The sequence below is a fragment of the Watersipora subatra genome, chromosome 7 (genome assembly GCF_963576615.1).
Source record: "Watersipora subatra chromosome 7, tzWatSuba1.1, whole genome shotgun sequence".
In the NCBI taxonomy this organism is placed as follows: Eukaryota; Metazoa; Bryozoa; class Gymnolaemata; order Cheilostomatida; family Watersiporidae; genus Watersipora; species Watersipora subatra.
Window position 1 is genome coordinate 867,534 of NC_088714.1, and position 18,604 is coordinate 886,137.

General features: G+C 37.7%; 1 protein-coding gene across 3 annotated transcripts; it reads left to right on the forward strand.

Annotated features, from left to right (window-relative positions):
* Window positions 1-126: 126 nt before the first annotated feature.
* Window positions 127-17,148, forward strand: LOC137399689 (uncharacterized). Of its 3 annotated transcripts, none has more exons than XM_068085883.1 (7): window positions 127-274; window positions 8,015-8,751; window positions 9,629-9,902; window positions 12,069-12,278; window positions 13,230-13,420; window positions 15,629-15,801; window positions 16,304-17,148. In XM_068085883.1, exons 2-7 carry the CDS (start codon window positions 8,020-8,022, stop codon window positions 16,377-16,379), a joined length of 1,656 nt encoding a protein of 551 aa, XP_067941984.1. In that variant the 5' UTR covers window positions 127-274; window positions 8,015-8,019; the 3' UTR covers window positions 16,380-17,148. The 3 variants fall into 3 exon arrangements, with proteins under 3 accessions (XP_067941984.1, XP_067941987.1, XP_067941985.1); XM_068085886.1 differs by having other exon boundaries at window positions 13,230-13,405; XM_068085884.1 differs by having other exon boundaries at window positions 12,072-12,278.
* The last annotated feature ends 1,456 nt before the right edge of the window (window positions 17,149-18,604 follow it).

The window sequence follows — 18,604 nt, forward strand, 5'->3', positions numbered from 1 at the left end:
TCACTTATGAGGACTCTGCGCTGATATAACGCAAGTCGTCTTCTGATTGGACAGAAGAAGATATTGTATCATACGCGTAGACTTTGTTTATGTGATCCAAAGACAATATGATTTGTTTATCTGAATTTGTTGCTCATAGTAAGAGAAGGCACGCACTAATCATGGACTTTATTGCCATCTAGAAATGAACGGAACCATTGTTAAAATTTTATATGGAGAGAGGATTAAAACCAAATCTTGTCAACTTTGTGAATAAGACATCAACATATAACTGGTAATGTATTGCATATTGAGACTATATGTAGTTGTATACTATAAAAACATTAAAAAGACACTCTTTTTGATCACTTTTCAGCTGTAACAACGATTACCGCTGTATTAAATGTGCACATCGCGTGTGGATAAAGATTTCATGTTATTCTCATATGTGTATTTTCACCACTATGAAAAGCTAAAGTTATCACAACTAATCAGGCAAACGAAGTTAGACACACAATTGTCAGTATGTAGTGATATTGCGACACGACTCTAATCTATAAAATTAACATATTATCCTATGCCTGTCACAATATTACCTTCAAATAAAGCCTATCTTATTTACTTGTATAATTTTGTTGGTACCTCTGTATGTTAATCCTACTGATTGAGATTGAATTTGTGGGAAAGGATAAATTTTCTGTTTACTAGAAGGTTTATTGCAACTACACTCAGGACACAATAATGCTATCATCTTTCACGATGTATTCAGTTATGTGTAAACACCATGGCCCGTTACCCCAGTATATACGCACTATGATTCATACTGGGACAGCTGCTGCCGTACCGGGTTCAAACATTCACCATCTAAAATTAACAGAAAATTTCAATTGTCTGGCTCATCCCCTGTCAGGGCTGTTTTTATTGAAGGTTAGGATTGTCGTGTATTCCGCTCCCTAGGGCTCTGAGTACTTCAGGTTAACATTTGCAGCTTGAGAAATGCAAAACAGATATCCAACAGAGAGTCTAGCTTCTTTAAGCTGGTCTTGTGTGGTAGCTTGTCAGCATTGCTATTCTCGCCCTCAGACCCGCTGTCACTATATAATATAAGCTACCACGCCCTAGTCAAGGAAACACGGGGAGATCATTTCAATCAGCGGTGCTTTTTCTGCAATTTTGGGTACATTTTGCGTTGGAATAAATGGGATAGTAATTTTTATAATAAATACAAAGATTATATATAAATATATAAACTTATTGTCAGTGATATATTTATTATATTGACACAACAGAACATAATAATTGACATGAATAATTCCAAATTTTATTCTGCTTATGGAAAGAAGTTGCAAGTAAATTAAGTTTTGTTTACACTAATAAAAAGGTCTCCTTGTCATAAAATTATGGTGACCTCCGCTATTGTGAGCCGATCAGATATCTAGCATTTGTGGGTCGCTGAGTTATAAACTCAAAAGGCAATTCTTACAATTGTTTTGGTCAGACAAGAATTTTATACTGGTAAAACTCTCGTTTAGTTCCTGCCTTTCCTTTTGATAAATGAAGCCTCCTTTGATTGATCACAGCACTATATAACAAACATAGATTGGAGACTCCCCTGATGTTAAGTCTCTCAAGGTCAGTTCTATTTGACAAGTAGAGTTGCTTGTATTCATAGACTTCAGCATATACAAGCGCAAACCGAATAGGATTAAAGATCATTCGTTGTAGTTGCTTCTGCGGACATTCTTATCGTTTAATATAATAATATAATATAACACAATGTATTCTATTGATAACATCATTGTATTATTAAATATAATATGATTTATTTGGTTTAAAGCACAAACCACAAAAAACATATTTCTTTTATTACGGTAAATTGAAATATTCTCAAAAATGAAGCTGTTGGACATGAAAATAACTAGGGTAACTATAATTTAGTATAGCCTTGGAGTTTACTTAACCTCAGAACTGAGCGGGCCTTTTTATGGCAACTAGCTCTAAATTACGAAATAGTTAATCCAATTTTTCTCCATTTGCATGAAAGTCGCCCTGAAAGTTTTCATCTAAAAAAGCAACAATCATTTGAAGAATATTTGTTGTGGAGGAGGCTACTGTAGTTGTGGAGGAGGCTACTGTAGTTGTGGAGGAGGCTACTGTAGTTGTGGAGGAGGCTACTGTAGTTGTGGAGGAGGCTACTGTAGTTGCGGAGGAGCCTACTGTAGTTGTGCAGTTCAATCTGTCTAACTGGCTCGTAACTAAGATCTTCTGCTAAAGGCTGCTGGTAAAGGCTGCTCTCAGTCATCTGAAGGAGAAACTCTCTGTGGCTGTGTTCGATGCAGAAGGTATGGGCTAACCATAGGAATGTGTAGAGCGTGAAGCGCGATCCCAGGTCTGGTGTTTAGGTTACGCAACCCTCTGGTAAACCAATACCATCAGCTGATGGTACTTAGAGCAGATCGTCATCTTGACAGATCTGAGGCGCGGTCTGCCTCACTCTTATATAACTACCAGCACTGCGTTGAAGATAAATATATTTGTGGTCTGATACGCCATTGATCCCCACAAAAAATTCATTTCACAATTTTATCGCTAATTGCTTGGAGTTCTGGTGCAAAGTCATGTACAGTAACTGTGACTAGGGCAGATGACCTAGTAACAGATGACCTAAATCTGCATCAGCAGAGCCTCACCTAGACATGTAGTATTTAGGCTTCATAACTCTGGCCTACTTATTTCTGATGTAAAGGTGAGTGAGCCCTTGATGACTGGCTTGACATTATCACTAAGGTCATTCAGATGTCAGCTGGTAAACTTCTTTTCCATAAACTCTCTCTATTGACCTACCTGCTTCTTATACCATATTGGCATAACTAAACAAGAAAAGTCATGGTTTACTTTGCGGGTTTAAAATGCATTAGTTTGCTAGGCTTGGTTTTGTCGGGCAATCCATTAAAAAAATGGACACCATTGAAGCGAGTGGTCAAACATCTCATAAATGTTTAAGAAAATACCCACCTCAACTACTGCTGTAGCTTCCGCTGCCGTTTCTGCTGCTAATCATACAGAGACTAGCGTGTAGTGTGATATTGCTTCGTTGTTAAACCAAGAAAACCTCTGCTAGCTTCCAACAAATATTAATATTCATAACTATACTTGCTGGTATTCATCGCGTGATACTTTATAGCAGTTTTCCACATATCACTATTTATAAGTTTGCCGTAACAGTAAATATTTTTATTTAAATATGAAGTTGTTTTGAAGTTTTTATTACATTTATTGTGAACAGCAATGCTGTTACCATCTCAACACTATTACCATTACAACAATATTACCATCGTAACGCGGTTACCATCTCAACGCTGTTTATCATGGCGACGATGCTATCATCTCAGAGCTATTACTGTCTCGGCGCCGTTATTGTCACAACGCTGAATTCTTGCTGGTTTCGTATCTCTAGTTTGTGTTTTCATGAAAATTATTTTTAATAAATATTTATATAAAATGAAAATGTTTGTATAAACTGTGTTTATAAGTCTCATAAGGCGTGTATAATCACTCACCTTATGCACATGTATGTTACATCAATTTCATATAGCTTTAGTTAATGTGCGTTTCTCAGTCTGGTCTGTTAGCTGGACTCGTTAGCTGAACTCGTAGCTGCCGCTAGGGAAAAGTGAAGGTGAACTCTATATTCACCCCTTCATAAAAACCTTTTCAATAAGCTGTACATTTCGTTGCTGTTTGTAAATACATGTAATCGGTACTGCCTCACCACGGCTGGACTGCTAAAGTGCAGTGTAATTACTGAGAGTTGATCAGTTGATATAAGATTAGATTACTTCGCAGACGATAGTTGGAATTAGTGTACCCTCAGGAATTTGTCTTCACACATCACAAACATTTCTAAAGCGGAGTACACTAAGCGGATCAGTGCAAAATGCTGCCGGTATTAATTTGTGTCACCATTGTCTAAAACCGCTGCCTAACCAATAATTTTGTTGCTTCTGCTGCTCGAAGAAAAAGAGCTGTTGGAGACTATTCTGTGCGCACTTGTAAATCAGTAAACATGTCTTTATGAACATATAAGGAGGGGATCAAGTCTTCTTACAATTACCTCAACATATCCTACGATTTTTCTTGCTTTAGCAGATATTTTACCCAAAATATAAAGTAATTTCCAACATATGGCATTGGCTGTTTCTCGAAATATGCCAGTTTGTGCAAATAAAAACTGGTAGAACTCAAAAAGTAAGGAAACAAAATCGTAAAAACTGTAAAAATGATACAAGTAAACTTAGTTTAGACTTGACCGAAGGTAAGTTATAGTAAGTTATAGTAAGTTATGCAACCTATTTAGTTCAGAAGTCATGCACTGCTGACCTTAGGTTGCCATACACGTCCTTACACAGTAAAGTAACAACATAATCTCATAGCATAATATATACAATATAATATATTAATCTCATATAACTCAATCGAGCATTGTATTATAGACTATTAGTACTGGGATACAGATAGTATACTCTTTATGTCATGTGGGAGCTTTTGTTTTTTTGTGTTATGTAATTAAATGTCCAAAAGTGAATTTACTCTCACTAATTATGTAATAGCCACTGGTGTTGTGTATTGCATAACAGCAAGCATAACGTTTGGGATTTCAATAGGCTTGAGCTAGTTCTGTCTAGGAAAACGTACATGTAAGTTTATCTTTGTGATCAGGAAGTAACAATAAAATCTCTTTTTTATTGATTAAATTAGTTTTTTATATTACATTAAATTTTGAGTTTAAATTTAGTCATTTGACGTTTTATATAATGTATCTGCTTTAATGCTGTATACAATTACCAGAAGTATCTGTAATTCTTAGTACAAAATAATTCAAAGGTAACTTTATGCAAAATGGTGTTGGTAAAAATATTTGTTATAAAAGTTTTAATCGCGAAACATAGAATTTTTGCAATTAAAAGCTTGACGCTCCGGAATTGCTTGAAAACAAACTAGAGTAAATGACAAGGTTTACTAAAGGCTATACAAAGCTTATGTATGTTGATGTGTCACTAAAGTACATGTCAGTCTCTGTCAGTTTTAAAAATGAATTATAAAACTAATGTTGTATTAATTGTTACTTATTATACGAAGTCAAACTTCTGCATAGAAAGTTAATTCGTTCCGATTTTTACTTCGTGCGTCCAAGTTGTCATTCTGTTGGAGCCAATATTCTCATGAAAATATTTGATATTGTGTTCAGCTTTTTCCAGAACCCAATAAAAAATGATGCATTTTCAAATGATTACATGTAACTTTAAAACAACCACATGATATAAAAGTATACAAAATACCGATATTAAAACCTACATTATATGTAAAAGTTAAATTAATAATATTAATAATTGGTTTTAAATGTTATCTGAAATTAAAAATGTATGAACCAATTTTTAGACTTGAAAATACTTGAGTTCAGTTGTATAGCGATTAAAATAACTTACACTAGACTTACACTAGACTTACACTATACTTACATTAGACTTGCACTAGACTTACGCTAGGTGTAAGTTTATTATTTTTATGCTTTATTGTTAGTTTTTTCAACTTTTATTTTCATTTGCAAAACTTGTTAAGTCCAGGAGTCGTATGTTAGAAGTTACTTTGTAAGTCACGACAAATATCTATTCAAACCCTTAGATTGTATGTCGATAAACTCATAGGTAGATGTGGGCGCAGGTCAAGGTTAATCTGCATATGGTCTGTTTGTCTTCTCTGTATCTGCAGGAGTCAACCAGTTATAGCAGATTTTGGATTTATGAATTATTTACCAGCAACTTCTAGCCAGTTCATCTAATGGTGGAGAGAACAAATATAAAATTTTGAAAAGACTATACATACCTAATTATGTATGAGAGAGGGAAGAGACGGGAGAGTAGACCCACTTGTGTCTACCATTGTTTTGAGACTTCCTTTCCGCTGTCAAGAGACGTTCTCATAAGCTAAATAGCTAAACAAGAGCCAATAGCGTTGTAAATCAAATTCGGTCACACATTCTTTTTTGTCTAATAATTGCTTTTTTAGTCGGCAATGCAAGACTTTCATGACTGGAGCTTTGAGTCGCTGGTGCCATTGTTCAGGGAGATGACTAGGGGCAAACCACACTGGCTTTGGCCTATAATCTTATTTGGTTTTTAGACACTAGCTATTCTATGCATCTGCCTTCCGTGGTCAGATTGTGGCTTTTCTATTAGAAAAAGGAGAGAGGTTCTGTCAATTAGCAGAGCCGCTTCACTGACGGTTGTTAGCTTAGGCAACATCTGTCATAATCACTCAAGTGGGGCTTGTATCGTAAGTCCCTTTACAACCCGGCACTGCGGTTACATGAACTACAGCTATTGCTTTCCGTTTCAATAGAAAGGGTGTCTCATTTGCTTGCTGTACGACCCCTCCTCTACCGTGGCTCACACAAATTTTTAACATTACACCAAGAAGGTGCAAATTATAGTCAATGTAGCATTCCTGACTTTTGTTACTTTAAATAACTTATATATACGCAGTTAGTGTTAGCAAATATGAATGTCGGGGTCAGATGGTCGTATAGCTAGCTACGGCCCTTGGGAGTATTTACCTAACTCTCTCGCTAACCGCAGACCTCAAAACACTCTTAGACAACTGGGAAGAAGAGGGTGGCATTGTTCGTAGGCCCATGTAATTCTACACACTAAAGCGGGGTGAGCACTTGCTTTACCTGCCAACTCCCTCCTATCTTAGCCACATCTTTCATCAGAGATTTTAATCTTCATCTTTCAATATCACTTCTTAGTCTTCCCAATAAATTTGCATTTCTTACAACACACTCTGCGGTAGGGAGCAAGCAGTGGTAGGATACCAGCGCTCTTTTCATTAAAAACAGCAAGTTAGGCGAGAGGCATGAGATGGTGTTGCCACGCTGTTATGTCACGCTCCGCACGCTTTTCTCTCCAGTCAAACTTTAAGTGACCCAATGACCTCACCTCACCCTCCTCAACCAGAGTTCTTCTTATCTCTTCATTGGCAATTTGTCAAGCGCATAAGGGTGACTTATCTAACAACCCCTTATCAATTATTTCTTCAAGGAAATTAGGGTATGTGTTGACTACATTATTTCTGTTTGTTGTTGAGTTGAACAATGAAAGAAACACTATAGATCTCTAAAGTGTTAAAGTAAATTTAACGATACAAAAAACTTTGCATTGCTAGTGGAGGTTCTGATGCCGGTGGCAAGGTGAATTTTTCTTGCATAAATACTGCCAGAGCGATAACTTATTTCTGAGACTAACTGAAATAATCAAATTCATGAGCAATAGATGACATATAATAAGTTTGTTGTGGCCGTAGAGAGAGGCTTATAGAGGTGTTACGCGCAGTCAGAGGGCTGGCAGAGGGTCATTAGCTCATTATCTGAATATGATATCTACGCAGCATCGCGATAGGTCTGACCGGCTGCGCTTATAACTGGCCTCTGCAATCGCCAGACTCGAGTGTATTATTTTTGTGGTTTCTTTGTTCTCAACTGGTCTCAAAAACTTGTGGTAAACAAACCGCTCTAACAAAATTGTTATTGGTCACGGGTGAACCGCAGCATTGAATAGGAATGAGAAGCAGTGGCGCGGTGTGTTCACGCTACAATTATATAGAAACATGCACCAGCCAACTTTCCACTTGCCAAAAATTTTCTTACCTCAAGCTAATGTTTTTGATTTCCGTATGAAATTGCAGCCGTTAACTGGAGAATCAGAGGTGATCTATCTGAGCAGTATTGCGCAATTGATCACTAGAAATACGGTTTATAGCCTTAGAATGTCAACACTCACTCGCTGCTATTTTCCTACCATTTAGCACGCTGAGTTGTTTACGCAATAGATGCCTTGCAACAGCTCCCAAACTCTTGTTCCTGCATCAGTTTATGTTTCCTTTCTTTTTGCTGTCAAATTTGGTCTTTTCAACTCATGGCTGCCTTGTGATCACTCAGCTTTGGACATTGCTTTAAAGCTTATTTGACTCTTTACAGGGCGCATGGAGGCAGCGATGAGAAACGTTTCTATCAATGACAGAACGTCATCGATGAGTCCAATAATAAAGGCCGAACCTCCTAGCCTTACGTCGGAAGATGTACTCGTACAAGACCAGCCAATAGATTTTTCTACCAAAGTACGACAGCGTGTCCTCGAAAGTTCTGATGAGTCATCTATTCGTAAAGTCAGCAATGACAGCGCCATAGACTGCTCGAATGATGCCATCGAGGACTCGAGGCCGATAGAGCCAGCGACAGTGCGAGAGAATGAGTCGGAGATTTACCCTAGTCAGCCAAGGCTTCCTGCAATATCCTTGCCAATGCCAAACATTAGCACATTTCTACCTCAGCCATCCTCATCTGTAGCCGGTATGGGCATGCTTTATCAACCACCAGTTTTTCCGAACTATTTTCCTCCTGGATTTGCGGGACCAATGTGGCCAAATCCAATGGCGGCCATGATGCACCAACAGGAGGTAGCCAGAAAAATGCTATCGGCTTCTGTTAAGGTGCCTCCTACCCAAGCACCAGTTCTATCATCGATCAAACCCACATACGGAAGCAAACAGTCATTCGCAAAGCCAGAAATGCCGGTAATGGGGCCAGGAGTTCGGCCATTTCCCCCTATGCCAAATTTCGCGAGTGCAGGCAATCTCAATAACATTCCAGACCCGAGTGTGTTGGCAGAGGCCTTAAAGAATCACGAAGAAATGTTCAGCGCATACAAACAGCAGGTAGAACTATAAGTCATTGACCATTGTTCAGGTGGTTATATAATCACCTGACCCTATAATCTGCTGTTCAATGACCCTTTGACATCCAGGTCAGCCAACCTAGAGAAATCTTCATTTGCTGTAATCACAGGCTAGTTCTTGTCTGCTTAACGCTCATATATTTTGCTAAGAGAGTGCAGTGTCCTCACAAGAATGGCCTTAGGTCCTTAGTCTCTTTTGAGCCTCGTGGTAGTCCACCTGCAGAGCAGTTCTTTTCCTTTTCTTTACCATATCTTGACTAGGCCATTGTCCTATCAGCGTAAAAGCATATGATACATAACATTATAATGTGAGAAACGCACAGTGAATTTTAGAATATGCTAGCCATTTCCCAAAATCTTGTTAAATTCTGAAAATTTGTAAGTATACAAAGTTGTCTCAGCAAATACAAATATTTTATTATGCTATTTACTCTTGCTATTCACTGCTGAATTAACCTTTGATTAAGATTTGGTTGATTTGCGAGAAATAAATATTGAGGGATTTGTATGCTCATATAGATGCTGAGTCCGAGCTATGGTCTACCATATGATTGACACGTAAGTGTGAGATAGGAAACTGCAGTTCTCTTATAGTTGGTTTAATAGCCATTTCTTTGTCCGCAAAAAAGCTCTAATGGCAGATAGGTTACTAGTGGGAACAAACAAAGTCTATCTGTGGTCAGCTAATTTGATATACCTCATTACAGCAAATAGCCAGCTGGCAGACAACTTCTGCAGAACCTTGAGACAACTCCAAGGCTGCAAACCTTGAGACAACTCCAAGGCTGCAATACCGAGGAGGATCTCTAGATTAGTGTATGAGCATTTGTGTAAGACTCTATTCTGGTACTTCAAAGGTGCTTAGTCAAAAGGCTGCTGAAGAATCTAAGAAGGGTGCAAGACGCCAGCCCGCAGCAACCGTAACCAACGGAACCCACTCTACAATCTCAGCTCATACCAATGGAAATTCCTCATCCGCAACAGAATCCTTCTCATTATCACAAATAGATGAAGATCATACGTTGAACTCTCCGAGCAGCAACAGCATCCCAACAGGCAGCGGCGAGGTGAAGCTGCCTCTCGCACCAGTTAATGGTACCAACACACACAGAGAGACGCAATCCTCACTATGTAAGTGTTTAAATTAAGTTAATCGCTTTTGAAGAAGACCTCATGTCTCTGGGAAGCAAATACCTAAATTACCGACCAGATGTTCATGAACAGCAGTACGCTATTTAGTGGCACCGTAAGAAAACTTCACCATTATTTTACATATGATTTTTAAAGGCATAAACAATAACTGTTGTCAAAATGTACAGATAAGACTATTTTATCTCTTTTGCTAGTTTTATTTGTACATTCTTCAAAAAAGTTAGATTGGCCCTCATAGATATAAGCCATTGTTGACTTGTCCAAGGCTCTCCTTCCTCATAGATATAAGCTATTGTTGACTTGTCCAAGGCTCTCCTTTAGCTTTCTGATTCAGTTGTGGACTTGATTAATGTCTGTGAGTTGACTGAGTCAAGTCGGATATTAAGATGGAGGATGGTCTTTTGTCTATCAGTCAGAACAAAGGCTGGACTGATTAGGGTAGTTACAGATTATGACAGAAACACTTCAAAATCTCCTTTAAACTTCTGGCTTTCTCCGCTCAAGTAACTGCCGCTTAAAGCCTTTCTACCTGTTGTTAGTTAACATCAACGCTTCCATGATCATACGATCGATTTTGTTGTTGTTGGAGTTTTTGACAGCATTGCATTGTGATATTGCTTGTCTTTGGGTATGACCAGAGCTAGCAATTATTCCCTCAGAGTTTCAGAGGAAAGGTGTTAAGACGCGCCGGCATAAGGCAAGATGGCTGCTGCATCTCATGTACGAAGTAAGCTACTTATTCTCTACTCTCTCGAGTAAACAATTAAGAAAAACCACAATGCATCATAATGACCTTGATTTAATGACGAGAGACGAAACAATAGGTTTGGAGTAAACATGCAGTCTACTCGGTACAACTCGCAGCTACAACTCGCAGCTACAACTCGCAGCTACAACTCGCAGCTACAACTCGCAGCTACAACTCGCAGCTACAACTCGCAGCTACAACTCGCAGCTACAACTCGCAGCTACAACTCGCAGCTACAACTCGCAGCTACAACTCGCAGCTACAACTCGCAGCTACAACTCGCAGCTACAACTCGCAGCTACAACTCGCAGCTACAACTCGCAGCCTCGATTCATAGCTACAACTTTTAGCCTCAATTCATAGCCTCGATTCATAGTCTCGACTTATAGCTTCTGTGTGCTAATATGTGGCTCGTCCAAAAACTTGCCATTCAAGTAAGCTGTTAGACTTTCTATACTCTTCCTAATTTCTACTTAGATAACTGGTTTAGTTCTCTGTTTGATATTGAGAAATTTTTCAAGCCCAAAATCTGAACAAGAAAACTAGTACTCCATTCCAAAAACGAGTTATTCAAGTTTAGGCATTAGCGAGATTATCATGAGCTCAATCAACTGTGGGAAATCATTTACATCATCAGCCCATAAGAGTGTGAAAAAAATGGATTTTCTCAGCTATTGTATGTCACCATTTGTTGCTAAACTGTCTATGTGTCTGCTAGATGTGTTTCTTATCAATAGCTAGGCAGTGTTGTTTTAGCTGTTTCCATTGTTCAAAGAAAGTTCTAGAACAAATTATATAAATATTTTATAGTGCTTGTGATAGTTTGCTAAAAACGTTTTAAACTGGTGGGTTGAAATCGTTTCCGTAAAAATGTATGCATTTCAGGAGGTTTATTATGTGAGTGATGCTAGTGTACTGTTTGTATTCTTGACAACTTGCGAGAAAATAGTTCTAAAACATCGGGAGTCTTCAGAGAAAATTCTAGGGTAGATTATGTAATACCTTTGTTGAAGCTGCAATCGCTTCCTAAAGACATTTTGATGCTGATCATCTTGAGACACCAATCAAGACAAACTGTGACAAAAAATTTTCAAGCATACAGCAGAAATACAATATTTTTTCACACAGAGAACGTAATACATTGCATTACCAACATGGTACTGAGAACCTGAGAGGCTGACTTGGGTGGCGGCATTCTAAGAATCACATTTTAACAGCGATATTTGCATGCCTAAAAATACAAAGGCTTCATTCTGAAAATTGACAAACCCGCAGAAGTGTTCCTCATTCTCTTGTACAACATACATGCTGACGAGTTCTATCTGCTTAGTTAGCAACACACGCGCTGCCTATTTCTCAAAGCGTGGCCCCTCACCCACAATACCCTCTTTTTGCAGCAGATGATGACAAACATTCAGGAAGTGTTGGCTCGCTCGGTGAGAACACAAGTAATGGCGGCAGTAGCAATGCCACCAGTAATACACCAGGCACTAGTAGTAGTGCCGGCCCATCACTTCACTCCTCTGATGAAAGCCTACAGACCAACGACAGTAGACGATCTCTGACTCCAGCTCATTCAAGCAACAGCGAACTGCATGACATGACAGGTACTTGACAGGTGCTTCGTGTACATATCAATCTCTTTTGATGCCTGGTGCAATTTGTGCAAAAAATCAGAGTTGTTCACCTTTTGCCAAACGCAACTGACCTCAAATCATCGAAATTAGATATTGTAAACATACAGAATAGTATTTGTAAAATCAGTCTAGCATCACAGTCTAGAAACTGCAGTCTTTCAATTTCATGTAACAATGTCAATTTATTTGCTTGCATTCACTAAAAAGTCAAATACAAAAGCATTATAAAAAACTAGTAGGTCAGTTTGAACACCCCAAAAAATAGTTTTATCTCCTTTGTGGATAATTATGACTCAGAAATGAGAGCCAATACTGATTTAGTTTGATAATCAAAAAGTTGATTTTTATGCCGAGTGCAGTAATTCAGTTGCAATGTCAAGGGCTTCTCAAAGAGTGCTCCTCAGAGTGTGGTCATGGGTTCTGCCTGCATGCAGTTTAAAGGGGCTGAAAGCTCACATAGAAAACCTATAACTGATTACTAGCATGTATGGGACATTAACCCAGTTTAAAATGTTTTGGATAAGATTTTTGCTTGAAAATCTAGCATTGGTTTAAATTACAAAATTGGAAATCCGGCATCGAAAGGGTTAAGGACAGAAATGATGTAAGCCATGTGAAGGGATATTGTTGAACCTCTGCAAGTAACGATGGCTCCCATTCATATGTGTAGTGGTGTCAGTTAGAATAGAAACCAACTTACTTACGTGTCTCATTCATCAATCACTTTTTTTTGTCAATTCGATAGGAAAAATTTTAATAGAGGAAACTACAAATGTAATCCTATATTTTTATTTACAAAAATTAATGTATTCATTATGCGATTATTCTTACTGAAAAAAGGACGTAGTCCAAGACAAATTAGCCATCGTATTTACTATTATGCCTGTACTAAATATGGCCCTTGTTTCAATCTATCTGCAGGCATGAGGCCTCGCAGCATGACTTTACCCACTCAGTCAGACCACAGGCTAATGTCCCACTCACCTTCTCCATCAGTTCTTTCAACAAGTAATAACAGCAGTGGACCCGGTACACCCAACTCTAAGAATGATCGGGGCTTTAGGAAGAGAGCGAGAACATTACCAGATGACCAAAAGGTAAAAAAGACAAGTGTGAGTTCCTATTGTACAGTTATTAGTTAGATATATTAGACCTCTTATTGTATAGTTATTAGTTACATATATTAGACCTCCTATTGTACAGTTATTATTTACATATATTAGACCTCCTATTGCACAGTGATTAGTTACACATATTAGACTTCCTATTGTACGGTTATTAGTTACATATATTAGACCTCATTCTAGCCTGTTTCCCATTTAATTTCAAATTGCGACAGCCCTTCCTTAAAGATTGACTTGAAACAAAATTCACATTACAGTTATTTGGTATCAAAAGATTCACCATGTCTTACTCTGTTGTGTTGTAGGTGCAAAATATGTGGTATTTTGATTACAAGTTCTTAAAAGATCAAAAACGAACAGCCACGCGAGACCGCCGTAGTTTGGGTTCTCTTTCCAAAACGGCTCAAATGTGACGTAGCTGTGTTAGATGGTTTTTGTTTACGCTTTCATGCAACTTTATTCGTCAAAATATTTCACAAATATACTTCACGCATTCAATAAAACCATGTCTATTGTTCTTACGCGTCTGTTTTATCGTCATTTTAGTGCTGTCACTTTTAGCAGTGATATCTTATAACTTTCCCTAAAAATTCGTTTAATTTTTCAGCCTTAGCTTGAAGGAGTACATATCATTGTCTGTTAATCATGACGAGCCTGTTGGTCATATGTAATAATCGAAAAGTGCTGCAGAAACTATTTGCGAAGTATTGGGTCACATGATCAGATTACGACTTACCGATTAGACCAAACCGAAGCGAAACTGTAAAGTAGCGAGCATATATATTTGATACGGGGTCTTTGGTAAAACCCGAAGTGTTTGTCATAAACTAGTGCTAGGAGAAGTTTTATATTGAGCTTTTTATCGCCCTTTCAATTCACGGAAGAACATCACGTGACAAGACGATAACCAAATTTCATGACTACGTCATCGAAATAAAGAGATTCCAATCCACGGCGGCTTTTCATTTTTGAGCTTTTAAGAGCTTGTAATCACATTTCCACATATTTGGCACCTACAACACAACAGAGTAAGACATGGTGAATCTTTAGATACCAAATAACTGTAATGTAAATTTTGTTGCAAGTCAACCTTTAACCAGGGTAAATTGACACTAGCTTCTTCTCTTACTGCAAGAATAATTAAGTAGAGAAAGATGAGCTCAAAGTTATCTCTCTGTAGAGTACTGTATGTAATTTATTATTTATTAGTGATTTACCCTATCATAACATAACTTACTGAGCTTAGTGTGACATATCCAATGGAGTGTCAAATACTCATTGTAGTTTGACTTACCCAAACAGGTGCAATGTACCCAATTTAGTGTGACTTAGCAGTGTAGCGGATTTATGCAATGTATGGCAACTTACCCAATGTATTGCAACATACCCAATGTATTGTGACATACCCAAATGTATTGCAACATACCCAATGTATTGTGACTTACCCAAATGTATTGCGACATATCCAATGTATTGTGACATACCCAAATGTATTGCAACATACCCAATGTATTGTGACATACCCAAATGTATTGCAACATACCCAATGTATTGTGACTTACCCAAATGTATTGCGACATATCCAATGTATTGTGACATACCCAAATGTATTGCAACATACCCAATGTATTGTGACTTACCCAAATGTATTGCAACATATCCAATGTATTGTGACATACCCAAATGTATTGCAACATACCCAATGTATTGTGACTTACCCAAATGTATTGCAACATACCCAATGTATTGTGACTTACCCAAATGTATTGCAACATACCCAATGTATTGTGACATACCCAAATGTATTGCAACATACCCAATGTATTGTGACTTACCCAAATGTATTGCAACATACCCAATGTATTGTGACATATCCCATGTATTATGACTTAGACGATGTATTGCATACTTCAAGTAACTCAACTGAATGAAGGGGCTAAGGTACAAATAAAAAATGAAATATATTTACAGTTGCAATCTACATTATATCAAACTATATTATAAAAACATGCTTTATTATCTCATTTCAAATGCCATTTCATATTTTGGCAATAACATTGGCGTCATTGCGGTTGTTTTATTTTTCACAACTTATTCTTGCAACTGCGTTCAGCCAGCTCATCATTGTTTATATTGAGGAGGTCATGGGTTGGAAGTAATTAGGAATGCTTATTTTTGATGTCCTTAACGATTCAGGATGAGGCATACTGGGAACGAAGGCGAAAAAACAATGAAGCTGCCAAAAGATCCCGAGACTCGCGGAGAGCAAAAGAAGATGAAATAGCCATCAGAGCCGCCTTCCTAGAACAGGAGAATATTCGTCTTCGACTTGAACTCGCAGCGCTCAAGGCTCAGACAGCGAAGTTACGGTAGGTTCTGCTTGGTGGGCCGATTTTCCTATATGACCTTTATCTCAGCGACAAAATTCAGTTTTGTGAGGAAAACCAGTTGGCATGTATTTAACTTTATGGATGTTATTCCCACTTATTACAAAGAGTGAGTCACAAATTTTTAAGGTTATCTCAAATATGTCATGTTTATTTCCTGATAGTAAAGTGTTATTCACTAGTATTATATAAACATGGCCTAGAATGCTTGGGGAGATGCTTGTGTTGCAAAACAAGGAGATGAAAAAAAACAATTATGTGCAACATCGCCTGTTATCTAACATCTCTAATGGTTTGGCAGTTGTTACTGCTTTGGCAAATTTAGGAATGAAATGACTTCAATCTGACCTTTTTGGAAAACACTGTCATAAGTATAAATGAAATCATGATTTCTCATTCAGCATAAGCAGTGAAATAGATTGTCTCATACTTGTGCAACCTATTGCCTAGTACCAATATATCTATTCTTTTATTTGCCTTACAGGAGTGAGTTGGTCATATTCCAAGGACCAGAAGACACGCCTACTGCATCGAGGTCACGCCCAGCTGACGGATCTTGAAATGGTTATTTTCCAAAGGAAATGTGATCACAGCCGTTGGCCTGTTAGGAGCTAAATGGAATGCATCTCGACTGAATATTAAGGACAGCAAATCCGGTTTTATTCGTTCACTCAATCTTCTTACTCTGGTTGTCATCCCAAGATACGGGAGATAATCCCCAGTAATTTGTCTATGATAGATCTGAATGATCGATTGGTTATTCCTGGGAGTGTCATTTAGTATCGTATGTCCAGTTAATCTGTCTGGTCACTGCCTGTTGCACTGAGGTAAAACCGCAATGACGAAACTCAGACTCATCTCATCGACAGGCACTTGTCTACTCATGTCAATCAGTGCTCGTATTCACTTATGATATTATTTATGCCGTTTTTAATTTTAAACCTTTGCAATAATGAAGTGCCATTGACAATCAAGCATACTCAGTGCTAATGAAAATTTTGAATAGAACATTTTTGATCATTAGGTTTTTTAATGTACATTTTATTATGTTTGACTTTAATCTCTCCCAGCGCTCAGTAGTGTTTTAGTATCGTTGAAAGAATTGCAATGCGTTTTGTGAACGACTTTCTAGCTGAAATGACACATTTTGTCTAAAAAATCAGTTCAGAAGTATTTTGTATGAACATTAGGTGACTCATCTAGCTAGTCTTTCTATGTAATATGGTGCGAGATGCCTCCAAGACATCCCATCCCACTAGCAGTCCTCCACTCTCTAGCCATTTCCTTTTTATCATTCTCCATACAATAAACTTTTTTTACAGTTGGCTATCTGACCAGTCAATAACTTGAGCTGATTCTCCATTTGTTGACAACATAAACTTGTCACCTTATGGCCATAACTACAAGTCAATATAGCATATTACACGGTCGGATTGTGTTCTTCATTATTGCACAATTGTTGTTCGCAGGGTCAACTGCTAGAGTGCTTTTTTGCCTCGTAGTCAATAGTCAAGCATGTCGTAAAATTAACTGGTGTAGTAATTACAGTGCTTTGACTGAGATGTTTTAAAAATGCTCTAGAGCTGTGTGTTCTTTGTCTGCCACCTGCGAAGTAACCAACCCGCTGATGACGTTAGCATAACCCTTGTTGTTCAGTTTACAAATCAAACTCTACTTTTGGAAAGACCATTAGGACAGAAAACTCGGCAACTACTTGGCAAAACGTTTGTTTTATCCATTGCTTTATGGTAGGTACATCTTCCATTTTAAAAGTCTATAATTCAAAGATTAGATGGATAGAAGTACGAGGAACATGGTAGGAAGTTTCATGTACATGAAACTGTTTAACGTAAGTAAATGAAGGTACATAACAGAGAAATGAGTTGACGTTCCTAAGTTGATTTGTTAGTATCAGACTGACACTAGAATACACTACTAGCTGCAACTTAAAGTTACCGATCCAGTATTAACAAAAAATGATAGTTATTAATGGTAACATATAAGTGTTAACAGTTGAGAACTAACCATCGCAGGTTAGCACACAACAGTTAACAACTTGAAGCTAATGACTGATGCCAACAGACAAGTGTTAACAAGTTATAACTAACAATCTAGAATTACCAACTGGAGTTTACAGTCAAAAGAAAACAGATTAGAGTTATGACAATTGATAACACACTACAGTTAGCAGATGAGGCTGCGGGGCTGAAGATCATAGACTGTCAAAAAGTAGTTATCCTCAACTAACGTAGATTATTATCAAGGAGACAGTCTATTGACAAGGAGGCTATTTCCGCAGTTCTTCCCAAATAGTAAGTATAAGAGAGAAAGCAGAGTGATAGGGTTATAAGCAACTATTACAATCAGAAACCAGTGTAGTCACTTTGTGTACTACAGCTATGGATGAAGTATGACTATTTTAGCGAGCCTCCTCTGGCCGTGTTATCAGACTAACTTATTTGATAGGGCGAGTTGATGTATTGCATAAGTTAATATCTAACATGGTGAGTTGATGTATTGCATAAGTTAATATTTGATAGGGTGAGTTGATGTATTGCATAAGTTAGTATTTGATAGGGTGAGTTGATGTATTGCATAAGTTAGTATTTGATAGGGTGAGTTGATGTATTGCATAAGTTAATATTTGATAGGGTGAGTTGATGTATTGCAAAAGTTAATATTTGAATGGGCCAGTTGATGTATTGCATAAGTTAGTATTTGATAGGTTGAGTTGATGTATCGCATAAGTTAGTATTTGATAGGGTGAGTTGATGTATTGCATAAG